Source organism: Zalophus californianus, chromosome 4 (genome assembly GCF_009762305.2).
Source record: "Zalophus californianus isolate mZalCal1 chromosome 4, mZalCal1.pri.v2, whole genome shotgun sequence".
NCBI lineage: Eukaryota > Metazoa > Chordata > Mammalia > Carnivora > Otariidae > Zalophus > Zalophus californianus.
Window position 1 is genome coordinate 152,779,133 of NC_045598.1, and position 21,032 is coordinate 152,800,164.

At 48.8% G+C, this 21,032-nt stretch overlaps 1 protein-coding gene across 3 annotated transcripts in view; it reads left to right on the top strand.

The window, feature by feature from the left end:
* MATN2 (matrilin 2) overlaps positions 1 to 21,032 on the top strand; it is a 130,370-nt gene that overhangs the window by 26,625 nt on the left and 82,713 nt on the right. For all 3 annotated transcript variants that reach the window (XM_027622807.2, XM_027622815.2, XM_027622820.2), the window contains exon 3: positions 13,309 to 13,878. In XM_027622807.2, the coding sequence (XP_027478608.2) occupies positions 13,309 to 13,878 (570 nt within the window). The remainder of the gene's footprint in view (positions 1 to 13,308; positions 13,879 to 21,032) is intronic.

The window sequence follows — 21,032 nt, forward strand, 5'->3', positions numbered from 1 at the left end:
TAAAGAATCACTGTGGCTGCTGGACTGAGAACAGTTTGTAGAAGGGCAAAGGTAAATGCCAGTTGGGAAGCTAATGCCATCATTGCGGCGAGGGATGTTGGTGGAGGTGAGCATCTCTGGAGTGTAATGAAGGACTAAGAATTATTTTATTTTGTGGCAAGTTTCCCAAAACCTTCTTGAACAGTTCCAGCCACTGGGAATTTATAGATATAGCCAGCAGAGTTCCTGACAGTCACAACTAGGGAACATTAATGTAATATAAAGTCATGGAGCTTGCGCCCTTGTCCAGCTGTGGTGTGTAAGTTTGTTGTTTCCTGTAGAATACTCATGAAGAGTATGAGTTCTAGACTCAGATTCCTGCATTCAAATCCTGGCTCTACCACTTTCTAACAATGTGACCTTGGGCAAATTACTGAAAACTCTCTGTGCCTCGGTTTCCCCAGCTGTTAAATGGGACAATGGGTTGTTGTGAAAAATAAGGAGTTGATGCACGTTCAACATTTAGCATTATATTGATATATAACCATTGCTCAATAAATATTAGCTATCATTATAGATATGGATATAACCATTTATGAAGGTCAAGGAACAGTTCTGTTTAACTTATTTAACACCATGGTGTAAACTAGACCCAAGTAGAACTGGAAAGGAACTGAGATGTCATTTAGTTCCACCCTAGAGATCAAAGTGACATGGCCAAAAAAGAGGAAGAAGGTCATGTGGCTGATGTCACCTAGCTGATGGCAGAGCAGGGACCAGACCATGAATCTCCGGACTCCCAGTCCAGTGATTTCTGTGCTATGCCATGTTGCTTCCATAGAGCCTTCAACATAATACCAGGTGGGAATAATAATAATCGTAATAACAACAATAAGTGATTTTTTGACTCTTACTTTGTGCCGGGCACCATTCTAAGTACTTTACACACATTAACTTACTTAATCCTCATGACAACCCTATGAGTCATTGTCCCCATCTGGTAGAAGAGGAAACTGAAGTTAGAGCAGGTAACTCGCGCAGGATGGGAAGTGTGTGTTGGATGGGGGGACGGGAGTGGCCCGAGAGTCGGGAGGGTGCCTTACCATTTTACCGCATGATCCATATTCTCCGTTTGTGGAATAGGGAAATTTAATCCAGTCTTTAAGGTCCCTTTTCAGTTTTTTAAAGATTTATTTATTTTACAGAGAGAAAGAGTATGCATGAGAGTGGGGGGAGGGGCGGAGATAGAGAGCATTTTCAAGCAGACTCTCTGCTAAGCACGGAGCCCAACATGGGGGCTCAATCTCACAACCCATGAGATCATGACTTGAGCTGAAACCAAGAGTCAGACACTTACCCGAATGAACCAGCCAGGTGTCCCCCTTTTCAGTTTTAAAGTATGCGTATCCTAAGTACTTTGTGATTATCAGGTCTGTAACAAGTACCATTTTAGTTCATTAAACATGCTGTCTTATTAACGGATCTTCATTTTAATGATCAGCTGCAAGAAAGACTATTTGTAGAACAGCCTAGAAACCAAAGTCACCAAGACTGTGAGGGATGCTTGAAATGTTATTCCTGGCTTCCATGGCAACCCTAACATAGGGCGTTAAGCTGAGTACAGTTGAGTACACCAGCTGGTGTACTCAAGCGCTGTGTTTCACCCAAGCGCTGTGAGTGGTGAGGAAACAAATAGCTGGCTCAATAGTTTTCCTTTTGTGTAATACACTGTCTCAGTGTATTTTAGGGGGCGGAGGCCTAGGCCAAGTTAAGTAAGGATGGAGGAAATGAAGCATCGTATCAAAGTGGAGAGAGGACAGTTTCCAAAGGAGTTGGAGAATGAGAACAGTCCAAGTGCCGGGGGGAGTCACTGTGGAGAGAAGGATGGAGAGGCATGCAGAGGTTTCAGGGGAGGGGAAGAGCGTTGGTGGCCCTACTTCCACAAAGCTTGAAGCGACTAGACCGTCAGGTGAGCTTTGTGAAGAGAACTGAGCATGCTAGTTGTGTTCTTTTGTTCCAGTGTGTTTTGAGCTCTCAGTTGGAATCCACGGCGGATGAGGGAGTGGCAAGAAGGCAGATACGTTGAGGAGTTGAGGGCACCACCAGCACCAGTGCAGGAAACAAAGCTCTCTAGGCACTTTAAGCAGAAAGGGATTTCATCCTGGGAACGAGGTACTTACATAATTGTTGGAAAGTTCGGAGAAGTGGGATTTAGGGCCATCACACAAGAATTCATTGCTGGGATCAGGATGCTACTGCCACCATAACGGCATCTATGAAGCTGGTGAGCAGATACTAGAACATCAAGCCTGTCTTTCCACAGCCCTACTTGCCAGCAGAAGCAGCCTTCACTTTGCTTCCTCCTTTGTGAGTATATTTAATTGGCGGTACCTAATTGTTACCCAAAACCCTAGCTGCAAGGGCGGCTGGGAAGTATGGTTCTTGTCTTTTTCGTTTCTGCAGTACTGGAAGCCTCATGAAAGAGGTGAGAGTCAATGCCGAGTGCCAACTGACATTCAATCAATAGTTATTGCATTTGAAATCTGAATTAACCAGGCTGAGCACTAGAGGTGGAGGAGTTGGGACACCTAAGAGAGATGAGTTGGGAGGGCCCAGCTACTGACCTAAGCTCTCTGCTCCACCACTGAAAGTCCTTTGGGTAGACTCGCTCCAGGATTAGATAGCAAAGGGGCAGAAACTCAACTCCTAAAGATGAAGGAGTTGTCTTAAAATTCTCTCTGGTGCCTTCTCTATTACTTTATACATGGAAGACATCAATTTACATCTGAGACCAGACTGGGTTCTTGAATGGAAGGGAAAGCAAGGGGTGCGGGCCTGGAGAGACTAGTTCTGGGTTGGGTCAGGGATGAAGAAGAGTGAAGTCTGGGCTGAGTCAGGAGCCCTTAGGCTATGCCCTGAAGGAGGATGATAGCACATGTTAAGACCCTTCAGTGGATCCCCACTCGCTCCTTAATGAAGTCCAAACTTCTTCTTTTTTTTTTTTTTAAGTAAGCTCTACACCCAACGTGGGACTTGAACTCACAGCCCCAAGATCAAGAGTCGTATGCTCTACCAACTGAGCCAGCCAGGCGGTCCATGAAGTCCAACTTCTTTTTTTTTTTTTAAGAATTTATTTATTTATTTCAGAGAGAGAATGAGAGATAGAAAGCACGAGAGGGAAGAGGGTCAGAGGGAGAAGCAGACTCCCCGCCGAGCAGGGAGCCCGATGCGGGACTCGATCCCGGGACTCCAGGACCATGACCTGAGCCGAAGGCAGTCGCTTAACCAACTGAGCCACCCAGGCGCCCTCCAACTTCTTAATAGAAGGCACATGCAGCCCTCCCTCCATGGCCCCGTCATCCCCAACGTGTCCTTTGAGATCCTGCCAAACCACACCCCATGCAGTCACCTGTGCACACGTGTGCCCTACTCTGTTCCAGCCTCCATGCGCCTTAGCTCACACTGACCCTTTGCCTAAAACACCCAGCCCAACTTTGCCTGGCCAACACCTGCTCATCCGATAATAAGAGAATAATATTATAAAATAATATAGTACCCATCAGCTTCTCCAGCAGTCTCCCCGTCCACCATCTTGGGATCAGTGTCCTCCAGGCTCTCGTTGCTTATGTTTTTCATGAATCTTATGAATCTGTCTTCTTTCAAAGGTTGTAAGCGCCTCCCAGGCTGAGGTTGGTTCTCGTACTGTATCCCCAGCACCTAGCACAAAGAAGGGGGGTTCTTGGCATAACTCAGCCAAACCAAAATGATGAGAGAGGTGACGCCAAAGAGCAACTTTGTCTTTGCTGGTACAGGGCTGTGGAAGCCTTCTGCCCCTTGCCTCCATGCGTGCCCGCCCCCTCCCCTTCCAGGGAAAGGTGTGCCAGACTCTGCCTCAGGGCCTCCTTTTCCTGGCTGGTACCTCAGCCTGACCTTGCATCGCTCTTCACAGGTCTCTCTGCTTGGCTCCTGACTTCCATTAGCTGAACTCCCAGAAAGCAGAGGGGGCAATTGCTCAATTTATTAAGTTAACCAGTTGCTTCTTTCAAGCTGCCTACGCTGTTTTCTACTTTGCAGAGAGGAGAAATCACCTGTTCCCCAGTACTTTCTATGCTATCTTGTACTGAGGGGCAGGCAGGTTTTGTTTGAGTGTGTGTGTGAGTGTCTGTATGTGTGTGTGTAGGTTACGATTTAAGATACGAAGCCAATTTCTCAATTTGAAAAAGGAAGAAACAGTGAGAGGGGTTTTGATGGAGAATACCAAACTTACTCTGAACCTATTCAGTCAGCTCAATGAGTTTTAAAACCATTGATTATTTCAGGGCTTCTTTATACTTCTCTTTATCAATTGGGAGAATGCCTGTTTGTATGACAAACTCTGAGAGCAGTTGCGAGGGGGCATTTTTTTTTTTTTTTTTTTAGTGAAACTTGAGCAAACTGCTGTACCTTGCAAGGAAATTCAGTTCATTGGAAATTTTCTCCAGGGCTAAACTCGGGCAGCTTTCTCTTTGGCTCCTTTGCAAAGAAAATTGTCCAGGGTTCTGGAAACTACGGTTGTTGAACCTCATATGATGTCTTTTCTTTCAGCTCATGTAACAGTTACTAAAGGAGACTGGTGTGATGTGGCATGTTTTTTCTTTTTTTCTTTTCCATTTTGCTGGCTCCTTGGTGCACGCTCCCTGAGGGCCTTAGAGAGCTGTCCCTAAAGGAATTTGTGACAGTCAGCAGGGACGACTGAAATTTGAGCTGGTGTCAATCGAGAATCCCTCCTTGCTACCCAAAAGATGCAAGCTCATTCACCAGAACCTTCTTTAAAAAAGAACAACCAAAAATCTCCTTGCGACATTGGAGAATATATTTCTGCATAAAAGCTTCCCAGCGTGTGTTTCCACAGCCAGAGAGCATCCATCTCCCCCCAGGCACACTCATCTCTGTCTGCTCTGCAAATGTTCTCCTTGGTAATAGCCTCAAAAAGTGTCCGCAGAGCGAACCTGACAGTACTGAAGTTTCAGCTGCAGCCCGTGGACTTTGGTTCTGCTTTGTGGGTGTTGGAAAGAACTTAATAGAATAAGGGTTGACATTCTGACCCTATCTCATGCGTTCTTGAGAGAAGCACGTGGTACGTGGCGTCTTGAATGGTATCCACCGCTTTTGGCACAGCTCAATGGGACAAGCAGGTCTATGGTAAAGAACACACGGAAGGGAAAAGAAAACTGTGGAGGGGCTCCAAAGCCCCTATTTCCTTTCCCCTAGCCATCTTCTACCTTCTTTCTTCCCCAACCAGGCATTCAAAGCAGGGTGAATGGGGCAGAGGGGGAAGTCCGTGGAAATCCCCTCCATCTGGATGTACTTGTTACTCTTCTCTTCAGGAGCTGGCCAAGAGGTAGAGCACGTATTTGCTCTATATTTTAGCTGTTCATGCCTCCTCGTTCAGAATTACAGTCTCTGGCGACTATTCTTTATGGTTGAGGGTTAGGCCGTTCTGGCTAAGCGTATGTTATGACTAGGATGACCAACTAATGATTCACCTTCCCCTGCCTCATTCCGCAAGCTTCTGTATGCTTGTCTCACCAAACCCCTGGACGGTAGCCCTCTGAGGCCGGGGACTGCATCTTCTCCCTGTCAGCATCCCCACAGCTCCAGCACTGTATTTTGCCCATAGTGCCTTCAGTTTACTACCTTCTGGGTACCAGCCCTGAGCCAGGCATGGGTGACACGAAGATGAATAGAGCGCAGCTGTGCCCTCGGAGGTTTCTCCTATTGTTTTGTGGGTTTGCAGGCTGGTAAGTATGGTGTTTGCGGGATGACATCATTGTACACCGTCATTAATAGTGCTTACTGTCTGCACCGCCTGGCGATGCAGAAGGCACTTTTGGACACAGATAAGCACAGCAGATGAATCCGGGGGGCTAAGGCAATGTGCTTCCTCCCAGGGGCTGGCCCAGGGCAGAGAGTGAAGAGGACTTGTACACGTGGGGGATGTGTCTTGAGTTGACCTTTAACTCCTGGGGCTTGTCCAGTCCCTGCTGCCAGTCCTCCTGAGATTTTGTCTAGGGAAAAATGTGTTAACTGGCAATGAGGAGGGTCACTGGGTAAGGCTCTTCTCTGGGACATTTTCCTATCCAAAGGAGACTCTTTACATTAGGTCACCTACTGGGAAATGGGTCACAAGTACAGGTACCAGCATCAGACTGGCATGGGTCTGAAATCTGCATTCCGCCACCACTCATTTGTCCCATACCGGTAGTCTGGTTATTCAAACCCTAAGCCTCAGAATTGGGGGTAACAATGGTGCCTGCCTTATTTATTTTCTGAACCTAATTGAAAGGCAGGACATATCTGACATGAACATGATCCGACATTGGCACAGAATGTGGATCAGAACACGTGAGAAAACCCAGGATGTATGGTCGCTATATTTATAAGGTCTCTCCTGGTCTTAGGAAGGGGTCCCCTGATACTGTCTTCTCCTCTGGACTCTTGGATCTGGGGCCAGGGTCTCCCTGGCTCACATGCCCCTTGGGATAGAGTTCTCAGATGCGTTGTGTCCAAGAATCACCTGAAGGAATTACAAGTGCAGATTACTGGGCACAAGCCCCAGAGATTCATATTCACTGGGTCAAGGGTGCTGCCTGGGGCTTAGCATTTTAAATACACACCCGATTTGTCTCTGATGTCATGAGGACATTGAGGATACTGCTGTGGGTGTTTCTGTATTATATCTCCACTGACCAGCTCTCCCAGCTCATGGAGGGGGATCTGCACCTTCTCTCTTCCCTGCCTTCCCACCCCTCCCAGTCATAGGTGCACATCAAAGAGATGATGGGGCATCACGCCTGACACTATGTGGGTACCAGGGATTCATAGAAGATGCCACTTGTGGTTGGGTAGCTCCACGCATGAGATGCCGGGAGGAACACGCGCAGATAGAGGTAAATGGGGCAGGTACCAGGAGGCTCAGAGGAAGGCCTGATTTTGACCAGTGTTGGAGGGCTGGGCATCTAAGAAGGGTTTTCAAAAAAATAGGTGACCACAGGGTTGAGTCTTAAGCTGAAGAGGCAGCCCGGAGAGGATGTAGGGAACTACAGACCATTTGATATCACTGGGGTACAGGGTATAGAGGGCAGGGAGTGCTGGGCTAAAGTGTTCATTAGTTCATTCTCCCATGAACGTCATTGACCTTGCTGTCAGTGAAGCTTAGGGTGGTGGCTTTGGAAGAAATTGCTCTGCTGAAACAGCATCCTGAGAACTTACAGCTGCCACATTCAGCTACGGTGACTCTGATCAATGAAGCTCACCAAAATATTCATGAATAGGAAATTTCTGCTGTAAAGAGAGGAAGGGTGAGTTCCATTGGTCAGGAGAGTCTCTCTATTCTCTCAGGTGAGGAAGGCCATTGATGAGATGGTTGGGGCATTAAGATGGGGGCGGGGGATCTCAATGGGCCTGATTGCAAAGTGTCAGGTTGGCAAACTGGTTTCACTCCCTAGTGGAGGCACCAGGTGGAGGGAACTCAGGGTACTGTGTTAGGAGCTGTGCTGTGGCTGAACTTTGATTCTGAGCCTGGGATTGATTAGGGGGTCTCACAGGTGCCAGCACTGGAAGCCTGGGCGACAACGTGCAAAGCTTGGCATCTGCCGTCCTGCCTTGAGATTTTATCACATGAGTGGTTGTCAATCCAGATTTCTTTTCCTATGGCTTATACACTTGGGTTTTTGAGCCTTGTGCACAGGGCTTGACATTTTTACCAATTAGGTTTCATCTTGTTAGCTTTGACTCATTATTCCTGCACTCAGAAATCCTTTCTGCCCCTGACTCTGTTGTTCAGCTTATTAGCCATTGCTCCCCGCATCGTATGTAATGGTGTATAGAGAATCATAAGTGCCCCAGAATTTGGAAACGTGTTTGGAAAATCTTACCAAGTGGGGAATGATTTGCTAATGAGGCCAAGGTATGTTTTAGATGCCACGAAGTAGTCCAGGGTGTTTCCCTAATAGAAGGTAATCAAGTTTTCAGGGTATTCCCCAGAGGTTCTTTAGGAAGATGTGAGTAGAGCGTAATGGATTCAAAGAAGGCCATAGCTCATCAGCAGCACTGCCGCATGTCTGGCTGGGGGTTCTGCCGCAGCTGGTGACTGACTAATAAGGGAATTGGAGAGGGAGGGATGGACCGTGGTCTTTCCAGCCTGGGCCGAGGAGCACATGCCCCAGTCAGGGGAGTTTCCGGTTAAGTCACAGTGGGGGCAAATATGAAAAAATAGGCTAACTTGCCTCTGAAATGTTCATGAAATCACCTATAAGTCCTAACAACTAGTCACACTCTGGAGGCACGTGTCAACAGAGCCACACGAAGCGGCCCTAGGGGCCACATGTCAGGCCTCTGTGGGCACCTCTGAGGCCACACTGAGCACAACCCTGGGTCGGACTGTGGTGCCCTTCTACTCGGTAGTCTCTTTCTCTCTGGCTGTCTGTCTTTGACCAGCCCATATACTTCAGTTCACAGACACCAAATGCCTCTGGGATGCAATCTCCCTCGGCTCTCCCTCACACCTGCCCCATCCTGCAGTTTCCCCTGGGGCCTTGCTCCTACTGGCCTCTCAACAAGCACTTGTCGGGTGAGTGAGAATGGGAATGTCTAGCAACCTGGTGTATGGAGCTGCTGCTATTCAGGGAGGCAGGCATCTGTTTTATCATTCTATTACATTTTTAAAAATGCAAATAGGCATGTAGCAGGCAGAAGTACTTGGCAGGAGGCAGGCAACTTGGAGCCACAGCTTTCAGGCTGGGATTCCAGGGAAGGAAAGAACTGACCCCAGAAAGCAGGTGCGGCCCCGGGGCATCTTGGGTATGCTGAGGGTCTAAAGGACAAAATCCTTCCTGAGTATTGCTTGGCAGTTAAGAGTATGGACTACAGAGTCAGACAAGGTGGGGTCAGATCCTGACTCCCCTACTTCCTAAGTATGAGACCCTGAGCTAGTTGTTTAGCCTTTCTAGGCTCACTGTCCTCAGCTGTAAAATGGGAATAGTAACAGTACCTACTCGCTAGGGTGGGTGTAAAGAATAAATAAGCCAACACCTGGAAAGTATTCAGAACCAGGCCCAGTAATATTAAGTGCTCAATAAAGAGTAGCTATAAATTATTATTATATTCTTTTGAGTTTCACGACATCCCTGGGAGGTATTATTATCACCATTTCACAGAAGAAGAGCCTGAGGGTCAGAGAGGTCAAGGAGAGGCTCAAGACCACATGGGCAAAAAGTGGCAGAGGCTGGACTTACACTGAGGTCATAGGACTATATGTCACTTCACTAAGCATTTCGGAGCCCCTTTTGAGTCTCTGCATGAAATCATTTTACCCTTGTTGTAGATATTCACATACTTTCCTTCTCCAAGCATGCTTTGATCTTCCCAGGCAGATGGCACCAAATATTTGCTGTACAATTCCACGGCCATGATTGAATTTACCCAGAGCAAGGAGGCTGATTAGTGACAAGTCTGCAACCCTGAGCAGAGGAAATCATTCTAGGGTTGCACACTGGAATCCTGCTGGAGTGGGAATGTCACTTAAAATTGTCCTGGCTCAGGTTCAACGGTAAGAGACACTTGTTTGCCCAACTTGTGGGCTTTGAAGGCAAGCTGACAGTACTGGAGTGCAGCTGACAAGGTCCAGACTGTCACTTTGTGGCTCAAGGGATGACATTTTATGATGTGCCCACAGACCCTCATCCCGTGCTATTGAAAGTCTGTCATGAGGGGCCAGAAGGAAGATTGTGTGCTCTTCTCCCAGGCTAGGGAGACAGGGAGGCTGTTTATCAGAACCAGTCTGTGAAAGGAACACACACAGAGGACAGTCCATTTTCTGGAAACATCTCTTAGCAGTCCCCATGTGGAAAAGCTGTGGGGCTCTTCCCAAGCATCTATAGAGCTCATATTGTAAGGCCACCTGTATTGAGAATCTTCCAATTGAGAATTCTCCCCCATGAGATGGGGGAGAGCCATCAGTATAGTCCCAGGTCTGACCCTAATGAGCTGTCATGTCTCTGAGCCTCAGTTTCCCCTTCTGTAAGGTGAGTGACTTGGACTTTATTTAGACCCCTCCCGCTCTAACAGTTTGTTAGTCAATGAGTCTGTGAACCAAAGTTCCAAAGTGGCTATACTTCTAGATTGGGGTCTAGAATCTGTGACTCTATTGGCAGGCACCACACCTGCTCTAGAACTTTTTGACTTTGTGGTTTTCATCCACCTGCTTGAACTGACTGCTCTGGTTCAATCCCTTCCACCTGAAACCTTGCCCCACCACCCAGAATTCCTTTTAATTCCACAAATGTTGACTCAAGACTGACTCTGTTCCCAACTACGTGGTTGGGAAGATGAATGAGACTAGTTTCAAACTTCGGGGAATTCACAGTGAGATGGTGAAGTCCAGACTCACCAGAACGTCTTTTCTCCAGAGATCTCTCTCTGGTACCTAAACTAGTGGTTCTCAAAGTGTGGTCTCTGGACCAGCGGCATTGACTTCACCTGGGAACTTGCTAGAAATGCAGATTTTTCTGGTGCCACCCTAGATCTACAGGGTCAGAAGCTCTGGAAGTGTGGCTCACCGATCTTAGTTTTTAATGCTTCTCCAAGGGATGGGGAGGCACCTCCAGTTTGAGAACCACTGAACTGGTCCTCTCGGGGACAAGCTGCAAGACTGTGGTTCTGAGCCCTTAAGGGATCTGAGAGGTTGTCTTGAAGAAAACTCTGTCACTTGGGCTTCAAGGCCTCGCTTTCCACTCACAGTCACAGGTCCCTTGGAACCTCCAACGTTTTAAAACTTTGTGGTGTTTTTGTAAATGCCCAGGCATTGTGGAAATTATATACTTGTTTTGGTGGGAACTAATCCAGTTTAGCACATCATTCCCCATGGAACCTCCAGGCTTCCCTTTAAATTGACTGTGATGCTTGATGGGATCTTGATACCGTGACTAAGACCCACAGCAAGAATCCCAATCCCAGAGGACCTCCTGCTTCCAAACTTCTCCAGAGGAAGAGTTCTCAGGGGGCCAGTCTGCTGTCTCCTCTCCCCCTTCCAAGCAGCCTTTCCTTCATATCTCCCTCTGTCTGAGCCCGGTTTCAGTTCCCCTCAGCAGGCAGAGGTCACTGGGCCACATTCTCCCTGCAGTAAGCTCACACATCAGTGGTGGGGTGTGGGTAGCTCCTGGAGGGGGGCCAGGCTGGGCCCTGGGCCCTATGGGTCTGTCATCCATGGCTCCGACCAAGGGCTGTATGCTAGACCATAGGCACCTTTGCGAATATTAGAAGAGGCACCCCTTCTACGTGCTTCTCAGGTGGGTGCAGCCCTGGGGGCTCAGGGCTAGGCTGGATTTCAGCCACTTGCCTCATAGGGCAGGTGTCTGTGGGCAACACAGACTACACGGCCAGGAACAGCAGGCTTCTCCCCTGGAGCCTGGGCCCGGCTGGAGAGAAGTGGGGGGCAGTGTGGGCAGACAAGAGGGTTCCCACACCCGGGGCCCAAGGCCACCCTCTTCCGCCTGAATTCTCACTACCGCCTAATGTGGTGGGTGTTGGTGTGTCTCCATATAGGTTTTTTCCTACATTAGAAGAGATTTTCCAATATTCGGTGCCTCCATTTTCTCATGTATCCAATGGGTATGACACCCTACTTTCCTCTTAAGAGCTTGTTCTGAAAATCAAATGAGACCATAGTGATGAATGTGCTCTGGAAAAAGGATTTGAAAACATCCCATAAATGTCAGATTTTATATTGATCTTTCTCCCAGAGTCCTCGAAGGTAGTTTCTGGGGCCTCTGGTTTGAGAAACTCACTTTGAACTCACACAGTCCCAGTGTTAGACATAGGTGCAGCACAAGGTTGGTCTCCTGCCAGGATGCTGTTGTTTGGGGGTGCTTCCTTGCCCCCAAATCGGAAGACTTATGAGGGCACAGTGGACGAGGTGTGTGTGCAGTTGCTTGGGGCGAGTCACAACCTGGCAAGCTGGCCTGGACAGGATGACTTCATGGGCCTTTCCCACTTTTCATTTTGATGACTGGATCCACTGTTTCATATTTGGCTTTCTCTCTCTTTCTTGCAGCTGTGGTGATTGGAATTTAGGGAAAGCATTTGGGATCTCTTTTCTAATCCCTATCAAATCTGGATTTAGCTACAGAGTCTGGGAAGGGGAGGAGGGACTCCCCCGCGCCCCTGGCTGGAGGCAGTAGCTCAGAACATCGGAGAAATTCCAGTAGGGAGGCCCAGCCTCCACCCTCTGAGGCAGGAGGCCTCTCAGCTCATCCCCTATCAACCTCTTCCCAGAATGTGATGAGTTTCGTCCACAGACTCAAACCCCTTCTAGCCTTCTTGCTTGGGGGCTCTGAAGGAATGAGTATGGTGGGGGTAGGGGAGAGACGTAACGTTTGCCTTTTTCCCATTTAACAGTATCTTTGGTTGAAATGTTTCTTGGTCAGTCCCTTTTCCAGGTCCACTATGCCGCCCCCACCCCAGTTGAGGTCGCGTCCCCCTCTCAGCCAGATTAGTGCAGCAATGGTCTGCATCACCCTCAATTGACTTACTATGTCACCTCCCTACAGGCCAGGTAAGGGACATAATGTGATGCTAATGTATTATGCCCATCGCCTGTGGCATTAGGCACACACTTCTCAGGCCCTTCATGGCTGGCTTCACGTTACCTCCAGCTCCATTCCTATCCGCGCCTCCGAGCAGTTCGTTCATCCTTTATTCCATTTCTGCCATCTTAGGCTTCTGCTCGTGTGTCTCTCTCCATGTGTTTCCTTCTCTCGATCCAAACAATTGCATAAAACTAGTTCATGTCTTGTCCGTTTGGCCCCAGCCCACTGACATCCCTGTTCTCTGAACAACTGGTGTCAGCACCACACTGCTTCACATAATTCTTCTTTCGCTTGTTCCATTAGTTAAGTTCCCAAGGTAGATTGTAAGCTCCTTGACATTGGTCATTGGCTTGTTGTATAGTCCCTGCAGTATCCAGCGAAGCTTATGTGGCATGCAGTAAATAATCAAATTGTGTTGACCCTGATCAGGTGTTTGCCCCACGTAAAAACTGTGTGGATGACTTTCTAGGAACTGAAGTGTTCGTTTATCTTGCAAAAATAAATAGTATCTGTTTGTAGCCAATACTCATGATCACCCAGTCATGCGTCTTATACCCTTACAGTTTCCCCGAGTGGGGAAGAAAAACCAGGGCAGATTGGAGTTCTGAAAGGTGATTCCCCAGCCCTGGGATTTCCAGTAACGGCCAGCCTGCTCTGGCCCTTAGCACTCCTCTCATGAGTTTGACCTCTCCTCTTTCCCCAGAGAGCTCCTGTGAGAATAAGCGGGCGGACCTGGTCTTCATCATCGACAGCTCCCGCAGCGTCAACACCCATGACTATGCCAAGGTCAAGGAGTTCATTGTGGACATCTTGCAGTTCTTGGACATTGGCCCTGACGTCACCCGGGTGGGCCTGCTGCAGTATGGCAGCACCGTCAAGAACGAGTTCTCCCTCAAGACCTTCAAAAGGAGGTCTGAAGTGGAGCGCGCCGTCAAGAGGATGAGGCACTTGTCCACAGGCACCATGACGGGGCTGGCCATCCAGTATGCCCTGAACATTGCATTCTCCGAAGCAGAGGGGGCCCGGCCCCTGAGGGAGAATGTGCTGCGGGTCATAATGATCGTGACCGACGGGAGGCCACAGGACTCCGTGGCCGAGGTGGCTGCAAAGGCACGGGACACCGGCATCCTGATCTTTGCCATCGGCGTGGGCCAGGTGGACCTCAACACACTGAAGGCCATCGGGAGTGAGCCCCATGAGGACCACGTCTTCCTAGTGGCCAACTTCAGCCAGATGGAGTCACTGACATCCGTCTTCCAGAACAAGTTGTGCAGTAAGTCCTGCTCTTCTGTGGCTCTTTCAGGGGGAATCATTAGGATTTCTTTTGGGTAGATTTCTCATTAGGTAGATTTTGTGCTACCTCGTCCCAGGTACTGCCCTGGCAAAGGTGTTCGGCGAAGGCCGGGAGAGACACAGCATTCTCTTGGGGTTGCACGCTGGCCAAGGAGACAGATAGTAGGATATAATGACATAGGTAAGTAAGTAAGTGTCATTGTAACGGTGGCACGGAGGAAGAACTCAGGCCAGGACCTAACCGCGGCCGGGGTGCTCGGGGAGAATTCCCTGGGGGAAGGGACCTTTAAACCCGAGCTGCTGAATGAGTACAAGTAGATAGGCGAAGTTTTTCTCCAGCACATTGGACTGCCCTGGCATTCCCTAAGTTAGAGTTCACCAGTTGGAGTAGAGATGGGAACCGGAGGGCAAAAACAAAATACCATAATGTCTCCTTGGATGGGGTTGAATACCAAGCAGTGTTGCCCCCACGGTGGTAGGAGTGGTGCAGGTTTTCTCCTCGGAGCGGCCCGGTGCACAGGGAGGACGGAGCTGCGGTCCCCTCCTTCCGCAAGGGGGATGCCTCCCCACGTCCTTGAGCCGCTTCTGCTGCAGGCTCTTCCGCCCTCTCTTGCTTTCCAACCCTACTCTCCACAAGGCTTTGCTCTCCTTCCCTGCTGGACGGCTCTCAGTGACCTGTGTCCGGAGCTCCTGCCTCAGCTTTTCCCTGTGGGCCAACTTGCCCTCCTCCCAGTTGCCTGCTTCTACCCCTGGCTTCCTGTCCTTTCCTCCTCCAGGAGGGCACACCCAGTCTCCTTGGTAGTCCCTGGAAACTGGAAACGTGCCTCCTGGCCTGGTAAACTGTCCAGTCCTGCCTTGCCCACCTCCATGTGTCCCTTTCCCCTCCAACTGCCATGCTTCTTTGATGGGAAAGCAAAAGTAAATGTCTATTTTGAAAGGACTAGTGTTCCCCAGGAGTATCTGTGGAGAATGAGCTTAAGGACTAGACTTATCTCCAGCTCCCCTGGAGCAGGACCCTGGCCCTCTGGGGGCTCTGAGGACTCTGACCCTGTTCTCAGACTCTGACACAGCCTAAGGACCCCCGCTCCCCTGACCAAAGCCTCAGAGAGGAAAAACTGTGTTTTGCTGTGTCTTAAAAAAAAAAAAATCCTTGAGAACTAACATCAAAAAGCAGAGACTCCATTGTTTCTTGATTCCTAAATCGAAAGATTTACTTAGATAGATAAATGAATAAATAAAACCAATGCCCTGAAGGCAAAAGAACTTTTTTCTCTGCAGTGTCACTTGGAGAATTTTCAAAAGTGCCATTAGGCTGGGCGCGCAGAAGGGCAGTCCTGTGGCCACGGGTCACCTGGTTGACTTCAGCCAGTAGAACGCTCTGCAAACATGTTAAGGTTTATGACTTTAAACGACTTCTGCAGAATTTATGTTCCCCTTTTCCTGGAAATATTAAAATAGAAACTGGTTCCGTATCCGTTTGGATGGGTTTATTCATTTGTCTCGGAAAATGTCAATGGAGGCGTTCTTTCAGAAGCTCTCTGGATTGATCGGCAAATGGAAAGGCAGGACTGTGGGCTTGTCTGAAGAAGAACCTTCCCTGTGTGCTTTATGGTCAGGCAGCAAAATTAAAAGGCATTTTCGATCCTCCTCTCCACACTTTGTTGTCATCCCGAAGCTCTAAGAAAATACCAGTATTATGCCATTCGTTGGTTTGTGTGGCCTGAGAGCTGAATCCCCCTGCCCACCCGCCCCGCAGGAGGCCAGCTCCGCTCCCACCACATCGCGGGTGTCTGCAGACCCGCCAACCGTCTTAAAAGGTTGAGGAGGCCCCGGTGCCTCTTTATCAACCGTGCGGTAAAGAATGCAATAACTAATATTCGTAAAACACTTTCCCTTCTGTTCTTGTATTGGATCCTCATGGAAATCTGGGGCAGGCAACACAACAGCCTCCCTGCCTCTTTGCACCTTCGTAAACTGCTCAAGTGAATTGCCCGAGAACAAACAGCCAGGCGTCCGTGGGTTCTGCTTCCAAAGTACTGGCTCACTTCACTCCTCCGCACGTCGGGGGTTCTAAATTCCTCTTTTAAGGTAAACCATTTTCTGATGCCTTCCACCCAGCCACGCTAGGTAAATCAGCTTTGAGGTTGGCATTCGTCTCAGAATTTGACCGGGAGACTTTGTAGGATTGTGGGTGGCGGGAAGGACCCTCGAATCTCAGCGTCGCCCCCTGCCGGCTGTACGGTACTTTGCAAATCTGTAAAATGGGGATTTTACCTCCAGACTAGAGGTGTGAGCGGGCTTTATCAACTGTAGAGCTCTATTCAGTGTGCACCGTGTTGTGTGTGATTGCAGTCAGCTACACGGAGGACCAGCAGGCGAGGCAGATGGCCTCAGTTTTGATCTGCACTCCAATTATCAGACGTCAGCAATGAGCATCTTCCAAGTTCCAGGCATCTGTGAGGTTTTGGAAGTTTCATTTGTTCCTTAAACATCAGTTGAACTACACTCTGAGAATAACAGCTAATTTTGTTCTGGGCTAGGCACTTTCCATTTGCCCTTTCATTTAATACTTGTAACAGGCTTATGAGGCAGGTGCTGTTATTATTCCCATTTTATGGAAGTGGAAACTGAGGCATAGAAAGTATAAGCAACTTCAAATAGCAGGGTTGGAGATTCAGAGTGCAGGCTCTCTGGCCCAAGCTCTTACCCTCCAGGTGCCAGGCCCGAAGGTTTCAGGCTGGTGGGAAGATGCTCTCATCATAGAGAAATGGGATGGAAGCTATCCAAAATGTGCACTTTGGAAAGTCACCTGGCACTGAGGGACCTCTGATCAGAGAACACCTGGGTCTCTCTAGGGGCTCCAGGAGGGCTTTAGAAAGGAGATGATAATAATCATTACCATTTACCATATCAATATATAATATATAATATTATTATTATAATATAATAATAATATGATATTAATATCATAATACTAATGTGCTGGCTTGAGCTATTAGCATACATTAACTTATTTTATTCACACAATAAATCTGTGAAGTAAGTGCTCTTACAACTCTCATTTTACAGAAGAGGAAATTGAGACCCAGAGAGGTTCAATGACTTGTCCAAGGTCACACAGCACTGTGGTAGAGTTGAGATGTAAGCCCAGGCATTCTGGCTCAGAGCCTACATCTTGACCACTGTGTGCTACACACACTTGACAGATGAGTAGGAGTTTCCTGGCTACTTGGGGGAGATGGGGTTGGGCCACGGGCAAGAAGCCAGGAAAGGAAAGATATTTTCGATTGATTTTTCTATGTCATTGAAACAATAACGACAGCAGCAAAGAACTAGTCCAGATTCTCTCTTAGTTGTAACCTGCTAAGGGGACATGACCCACAGTTTGAAAAATGCGGATGAAGGGGTAGGTAGGGAAGGGGAGGCCATGGTACAGCTAAAGAGAGGATTTCGGAGGGAAGAAGGACGGAGGCTCTGTGCTTCAAGCAGAGCTGAAAAACGCTGCTGGATCTGTGGATCGGAGGAGAGAGGCAGTCTTCCTGTGTGATCAAAGCAGGAAACTTTATTGTAAAACTAGGACGAGTTCAGGCTCTGGAGCCAGACTGCCCTTGAGTGGGAGACCTGGTTCTGGCTCTCACTGGCTGTGTGGACATGAACTTGGGCACAGCGGTGGCTTTATATCCATGGGCAGTAAATTCTCACACCAGCCACAGCAATGGGGAGAATGCTGAGGTTGCATTCTCAGGCCACCCCTGAGAGCACCAGAGAGACTTGGAAACAAGGTATCCTGTGAATTGAGGCCCTGTCTGCAAGATGACCAAAACCTACACATCCTGGGGCCTACCATTTTTGCCACCCAGGGAGAGAGGACACTGAATCTAGGGACTGATAAACACAGGTCTATCCTGAGCTTTCTGATGACTCACTGTAATCTGGGCAGGGCTGCTTTTTTTTTTTTTTAATGACTTTTGTTGAACAACATTTTTTTTTTTAAGATCTTATTTATTTATTTTGACAGAGAGAGACACAGCGAGAGAGGGAACAGAAGCAGGCCTCCCGCCGAGCAGGGAGCCCGATGTGGGGCTCGATCCCAGCACCCTGGGATCATGACCTGAGCTGAAGGCAGACGCCCAACGACTGAGCCACCCAGGCGCCACCTGGGCAGGGCTGCTTTTTGTTTTTTTTTTTTAAAGATTTTTATTTATTTATTTGAGAGAGCGAGAAAGAGCACATGAGAGGGGGGAGGGTCAGAGGGAGAAGCCGACTCCCCCGCTGAGCGGGGAGCCCGATGCGGGACTCGATCCCGGGACTCCAGGATCATGACCTGAGCCGAAGGCAGTCGCTTAACCAACTGAGCCACGCAGGCGCGGCAGGGCTGGTTTTAACTAACCTCTTTCTACCTGTTCTATCAGCCAAGCCTGGTATTTGGAGCCTGGAGGCTGGCGGTTCCTACCCTAATAGCCCCACCCCACCCAGGTCAGGCACAAATTAAGGCTCTAATAGTGTTCCTAAGACACACCTTCCATGAAGCCTGGGCAAAGTCTACACTTATTAGAGCCCTCTGGGGCTCTGGTGTTAAGTGGGAGACAAGACTGACTTCAACAAAGGTTGATGCTGTGTACCCAGTAAGTGTCCCTTTCCAGACCCCTAGTCAGCCTTAGCGTTCCTTTGATCATTTATGCATTTGTTAATAAGTATTTATGCACATTCCTATTTCCTAGTTTAAAAAAGCCCAATCCTGCCAATGACCTAGTCTGCTGATTAGGGATTCCTTCCCCAGAACACAAAGCCTTGACCCAGTTGCAGCCCATGAGGCCTTCTGGAGGCCAGTGGAGCGGGCAGGATGATCGCCCCCCGCCCTTCAGTCCCACCACAGAGGCCCATCCCACGGGGCAGCTGATGTTCTTGGAAACACCAATCACGCACCCATAATATTTTACAGATGGAAAATTTTTATTTTATCTTAGTAAAAATGGTGGGGATTCTTTTGCTTGAAAGTAACAGAAATTCAATTTGAACCAGCTTTTGGGGTGGGGCGGCTTGCATTGTATTACCTCATGGAAATCAGGCGAAGAGTAATGAAGGACAGCTCCACTTTCTCTCCACCTTCTCCCCCTGCCTCCTCTTCCTCTCTGTTCCGTGAGCAGAATGCAGGCATCCTGTCAGCCCCCCACACGTACTAGCCCTCGGTTTAAGCCCCCTTTTCCTCAGTTCTAGCTCCTGGATGCCAAGAAAGGACTCTGATTGTCACACCTTGTGCAGGTCAGTGGCATCCAGGAGGGGGCTGCCTCATACCAACATGTCCCGACAGTCCCCATGCATTGGAGGTGAGAAGGAAGAGCAGTTTCTAGAAAAGGGAGGGGGGGTGGCTACACAGACAAAATACTAAGTGTCTGTCCTGAGGGTCCCTAGACACCATTCGTGCCTTTATTCCACAGGTAAACAAACAGGTCTGAAAGGGCTACCCAGCTTACCTGAACTCCCCTCCCTCGTTCAGGCAAAGGGGAACCAGAGCACAGACCTGGCTTCTCACCCAATGCGCTTTCCGTTACACCAAGTTACAGTCCCCTGCTTCCCATTCTTTTACGGCACATGGCCAACACAAGCCTTAGTAACAAGCTGTCAGTCCAAAACCCTCTGCAGTAGTTCTTGTAATTTACCCATTTGACAGGTGAAGAAAGTGGAGTTTAGGGAAATTAAGTAATTCATCCAAAGTCATACTGAGTGGTGAGGTGGAGTGTTCAGGCAGGCTGCTTCTCGGGGCCACCTTCTTCACCCCGGTGCCGTCTGCTGCCCGTGGGTGTTTGCTCTGCGTCACGTCTCCTGCCCCCTTGCTTCATCTGCCAGGCTCCTGGTGTGAAGATGGGCGCCAGGCTCATCACTGGGGCCTCACACCAGCGGAAACCTGCTGTGTGGTTGGTTGCCTGGACTTGAGACTTCCTTCATTACGGAGGAGAGGGACACGCTGAGAGTTCCTCAGGAACGCCCCCATGCCTGCAGGTCACTGGGCTCTAGCAGTCCGGGATAGGAAGAGCGGCTTCCAGGGTGCAGGGCAAATGCAAATTAAAAACAGAATGATGGGGCTCCTGGGTGGCTCAGTTGGTTAAGCGACTGCCTTCGGCTCAGGTCATGATCCTGGAGTCCCGGGATCGAGTCCCGCATCGGGCTCCCTGCTCGGCAGGGAGTCTGCTTCTCCCTCTGACCCTCTTTCCTCTCGTGCTATCTCCCATTCTCCCTCTCAAATAAATAAATAAAATCTTTAAAAAAAAAACCAGAATGATGATTTTCCACTCATGAGACTGTCAGAAATTTAACATTTTGATAATCCCGAGTGCTGAAGTTTTGGGGGGCGTGGGAATTGTTACTCTCATGCACTGCTGGTGTGAGCCACCTTGCAAGGCAATTAGGCCACATGTATTCAAACTAGGACCCAGTCCTAGCGAAACAACTGCCTGCACCTGTGCGCAAGGAGATGTGTTTGAGAATGGTCGTCACGGGCGCCTGGATGGCTCAGTCATTAAGCGGCTGCCTTCGGCTCAGGTCATGATCCCAGGGTTCTGGGATCGAGCCCCGCATCGGGCTCCCTGCTCGGCGGGAAGCCTGCTTCTCCCTCTCCCACTCCCCCTGCTTGTGTTCCCTCTCTCTCTGTCAAATAAACAAATAAGATTTTATTTACTTATTTGACAGAGAGATAGAGAGCACAAGTAGGCAGAGAGGCAGGCAGAGGGAGAGGGAGAAGCAGGCTTCCCGCCGAGCAGGGAGCCCGATGTGGGACTCTATCCCAGGACCCGGGGATCATGACCTGAGCCGAAGGCAGCCGCTTAACCGACTGAGCCACCCAGGTGCCCCCAGTAGCTCAGTTTTCCTAAGCACTGGATTAGTGGGATTGTTCTTGGCTTTTGAAAGCCTCTTTTATTTTATTTATTTTTTTTTGAAATCCTCTTTTATTTTAGTTTCATAAAAATATATTTCTACAGATGGACATCTTTTTTGTTTATGAGAACACTTGCATAACTTGTTCCCTGTTTATAATGATGCTTGTTAATTTTAAATATGTCCAGGTTGAATTATATTAAATAAAGTAATAAACTAAGATGTAAAAAAAAATGAGAATTTTTATGAGCTCCAGATAGA